Source organism: Empidonax traillii, unplaced genomic scaffold, assembly GCF_003031625.1.
Source record: "Empidonax traillii isolate 1590-97213 ecotype Southwest subspecies unplaced genomic scaffold, ASM303162v1 scaffold2757:size38390, whole genome shotgun sequence".
NCBI classification, from domain to species: Eukaryota; Metazoa; Chordata; class Aves; order Passeriformes; family Tyrannidae; genus Empidonax; species Empidonax traillii.
Window position 1 is genome coordinate 1 of NW_020957950.1, and position 4,035 is coordinate 4,035.

Here is a 4,035-nt window from a genome sequence, read left to right on the forward strand (position 1 = left end):
ATGGAGCTGAGATCGCCTTTGTCTTTGGAAAGCCCTTCTTAGCTGGTGATGTATCCACGCTTGCTGAAGTATCCCTTTTAAAGCATCCTTATTACCCATTTTACTGACTGGAGGGCTTTAGAATAGGCTTTCTCTCTCACAAGCATTGCAATGAACATAATAATTTTCTGTCTTTAGTAGCAGATACCTCTAATGCAATGAGTCATCTGCAGCTCTCTCCTTGAGAGCAACAGGTAGAACTGGCCACAGCCTGTTGGCATTGATGGGGCTGCTACTGATTATCCAGTTTCTAATGCTGCCATTTCCTCTCTCACTTTGCAGGACACGCTACAGAAGAAGAGCATAAACTTAGCAGAACTGTTATGAAATACTGGGCTAACTTTGCTAGAAATGGGTGAGAATCTAATGCTATTTACAGCTCAAGTTTGGTCTGTGCTGCCTGAGACAAATTTATGTGCCTGAAGCAGTGCTTAATGTGGTGGTTCCTAGAAATCTGCCACGATTTAAGATAAATATTGAAGGAAATTATTTCTCTTTCTAACGTCTTTTAAATGTCAGAAAACTTACACGAGCTCAGATTATGTGATTGTGGGCAGTGAGAGGCCAATGGAAAGGTAACTTGTCCTTCTGTTATTTCCAGAAATCCCAATGGAGAAGGCTTGGTCCACTGGCCTCAGTATGACCTGGATGAGAAATACCTGGAGATAGACCTGAAGCAAAAGGCAGCCCAGAAACTGAAAGAAGGCAAAATGAAGGTTTGGACACATCTCGTGAAAAAAATGATGAGTGAAAGGAGAGAACACACAGATTTGTAAGAGCTGCAGAGGGTACAGTTTGCTGTGAAGACCCAAAGTAAAGTCAAACAAAACCAGTTTGTCAGGATTCAGAGTTATAATCACCTTCTAACTCACTTGCATATAATCTGTTGTCCTGGTCACAGTCAAAGAGGAGAAACAAGGCAAATTTAGAATGTTTGTTGGACTAAAAATCACTATTTAATGGAGCAAACAGAAAAAACCCACAAACAACTAGAAAGTCCGAGTTTGTCGGGTACCTAGATGAGTCACCTATAGTTTTGACTTATTACTCCTCCCTTAACCGTTTATTTAACTTTAGAATTCTTTAATAAATATGTCTTATAATCATAAGTGTCAGATTATGCTTACTTCCCTTCTTTCAGAAGAGCATGACCATTTGTCCTTCTTACAGCCTCTTTCCACTTTCTTGAATTGGAAATAGCTTGTAGGGAGCAGAGCACCCATCAAAGGACATCTGTGAGATTGGCTCAGCATCTCACAAGTGAGGACAGAAAACCTCCACTTGTTTTATTGGTTTGTGAATTGTTATAAATAAATGTTGCTTTCAATTTTTTTTGGAACTTCCTTTTCTTTCACTGAACTGACACAGGCTAATTCCAAGAGGTCAAATCACACCCAGCAAGCCAGAAATGTGCCCAGTTTCTTTCTTCAACCTGAAGGGTCTCAGGGATAAATTTTTCAGGTTTCTTTGCAGAACCTGAGCCTCAAGGCTAACGTGCAAAAAACCCCAGCTGTTACCATTACTTGCAAAAAGCCATCATTAAGTAACAGCTGATTGCAAAGACTGTAGTGCTGGACATTTTATTCCTCCCCTTGATTTGGTCTGAAGCAGCCTTTGTGCCCATTATTGGTTTGTTAGTTGAACCAGTGTTTCTGTCCTTGTAGGTTCACAAAAATTGGTGTTTTTAAACGAGATACAAGAAATTCCGTGTGTTTGGGAACGCAAAGTCAAAAGTATAACATCAGTGGGAAAGGGAGGCCTGGAATTTTATTGGGCACATACGACAACAAAGGACTTCCTGACTGTGAGAAGGCGGCCTGAGGTACCTCCCCTGAGGAGGGAGGTACCGGGGAACAGGGACAGCCCCGCTCCCGCCCTGAGGAGGGAGGTACCGGGGAACAGGGACAGCCCCGCTCCCCGCCCTGAGGAGGGAGGCTCCCGGGGAACAGGGACGGCCCCGCTCCCCGCCCTGAGGAGGGAGGTACCGGGGAACAGGGACGGCCCCGCTCCCCGCCCTGAGGAGGGAGGTACCGGGGAACGGGGACAGCCCCGCTCCCCGCCCTGAGGAGGGAGGTACCCGGGAACGGGGACAGCCCCGCTCCCCGCCCTGAGGAGGGAGGTACCGGGGAACAGGGACGGCCCCGCTCCCCGCCCTGAGGAGGGAGGTACCGGGGAACGGGGACAGCCCCGCTCCCCGCCCTGAGGAGGGAGGTACCCGGGAACAGGGACGGCCCCGCTCCCCGCCCTGAGGAGGGAGGTACCGGGGAACAGGGACGGCCCCGCTCCCCGCCCTGAGGAGGGAGGTACCCGGGAACAGGGACAGCCCCGGCCGTTCCCGGTGCGCTGCCGATCGCGGTCCGGGCGGTTCCGCCGCCATGGTGGGCCCGGGCCCGGCGCCGCTGGAGAACGCGAACCCGCTGATCTACCGGCGCTCCGGGGAGCGGCCCGTCACCGCCCGCGACGAGGACGAGGAGCTGCCCGACCCCATCGACGACCGCGAGATCTTCGATATCCTGGGCCGGGCAGGGCAGGGCAGGGCAGGGCAGGGCCGGGCAGGGTGGGTCGGGCAGGGCAGGGCCGCGGCGCTTTCCTTAACCCGCACATCTCATCCGCTCCATCAATGACCCCGAGCACCCCCTCACCCTGGAAGAGCTCAACGTGGTGGAGCAAGTGCGAGTGAAAGTGAGACCCCGCCGAGATGTGCTCGCTGTGGTGGGGGGGCAAAGCGGCCTCAGCCGGCTGGCTAACTAATTACTTCTTCTAGCCTTAAAATATGTTTATCGTAACGGTCTACTGCATAGTGCTTAAAATTAATAATAGTATTTTAACTAGTTAAATAGTATTTATTTTATATAACGATATATTATAACCATGTATTATTATACTTTATTATAGATAACGTATAGTTATAATTAATATCTCTGTATATTTATATGTATTATAATATTATGTTATTAAATGATATTTCAGAATGTCAGTGAACGACATGAGGTACGAGTGACAGTGCAGCACCACGTTGCACGTCACATGAAAGGCCTCGGGCTGGTTTGGGGTAAAATCAGCAGGTTTTGTCCCCAGCTGGTGTTGGTTTTTGCCCAGGTGAACGATGCTGAGAGCACGGTGTCGGTGGAGTTCACCCCCACCATCCCACACTGCAGCATGGCCACCCTCATCGGCCTTTCCATAAAGGTCAAACTGCTTAGGTCTCTGCCTGAGAGGTTCAAGGTGAGCGACCACATCACTCTGGGAAGCAAAAAAGGGGGATTGTGTTTGGAAAAAGGAAAAAAAAAAAAGAAAAAAAAAGGGCAACCCCCCCCAACTTTATAGTGAAAATAACTAGAGCGTTTTTCATTTTGTGAGTGAGGGAGACTCCAGGAACAGAGGGGGCAGTGGGCTGAATATCAGTGCAGAGTTATGGTTCTGTGACAGTCATTGTCTTGGGGTTTGGAGGAAAATTACCTGCAGTGCTTTATGGCCCAGGAGAAGGAGAGGTTGGTGCCCCACCCTTGTCTGAAGCAGGCTTTAGCAGATGGAATGCAGAGTATGCTGTGATTTTAGACTTCCATTTTATTCTGTTATATATATAATAACTGCTCTTGGCAAGAATGTCCATTTCCCCCTCTTTTTGTTACTGTCTTATTTTTATTCAGTAGCTTGAACTTCCCATGTTTTGTTAACTCATCCTCTTCTTCTTTTGTGGTGCCTGTGAAGCTGGATGTTCATATAACACCAGGAACACATGCCTCTGAGCATGCAGGTGAGACTTCAGTGCTCTGTTGTGAGGTCTTTGTGTGTATTTTAGTCTTGAGAGATTCCCACTCCTGCAGAGCGTCTGTTCGGTACCTGGGACTTTGTGTGCGTCAGATGTTCCACAACAGGAACGTGTAATGTCAGAGATTGTTCTGCACCATCCTTTAAGCGTCTCCTCAGGCACCCTGTGCTCTCAGCAGTCATTGATTTTCCTGGGAAATGCAGTGCTCGGAAACTGGGGCGAGC

The 4,035-nt window shown here is 48.7% G+C and overlaps 1 protein-coding gene and 1 long non-coding RNA gene across 2 annotated transcripts in view; both read left to right on the forward strand.

Annotated features, from left to right (window-relative positions):
- LOC114072203 overlaps positions 1–4,035 on the forward strand; it is a 12,688-nt gene continuing 8,653 nt past the window's right edge. Inside the window, exons 1-3 of the long non-coding RNA XR_003574145.1 lie at positions 1–45; positions 322–394; positions 641–1,041. This is a non-coding gene — a long non-coding RNA (uncharacterized LOC114072203). The remainder of the gene's footprint in view (positions 46–321; positions 395–640; positions 1,042–4,035) is intronic.
- The window catches only part of CIAO2B (cytosolic iron-sulfur assembly component 2B), a 2,458-nt gene continuing 790 nt past the window's right edge, over positions 2,368–4,035 (forward strand). The window contains exons 1-4 of the mRNA XM_027910122.1: positions 2,368–2,547; positions 2,642–2,721; positions 3,139–3,264; positions 3,751–3,796. Coding sequence (XP_027765923.1) covers positions 2,415–2,547; positions 2,642–2,721; positions 3,139–3,264; positions 3,751–3,796 — 385 coding nt within the window. The 5' untranslated portion in view covers positions 2,368–2,414. The remainder of the gene's footprint in view (positions 2,548–2,641; positions 2,722–3,138; positions 3,265–3,750; positions 3,797–4,035) is intronic.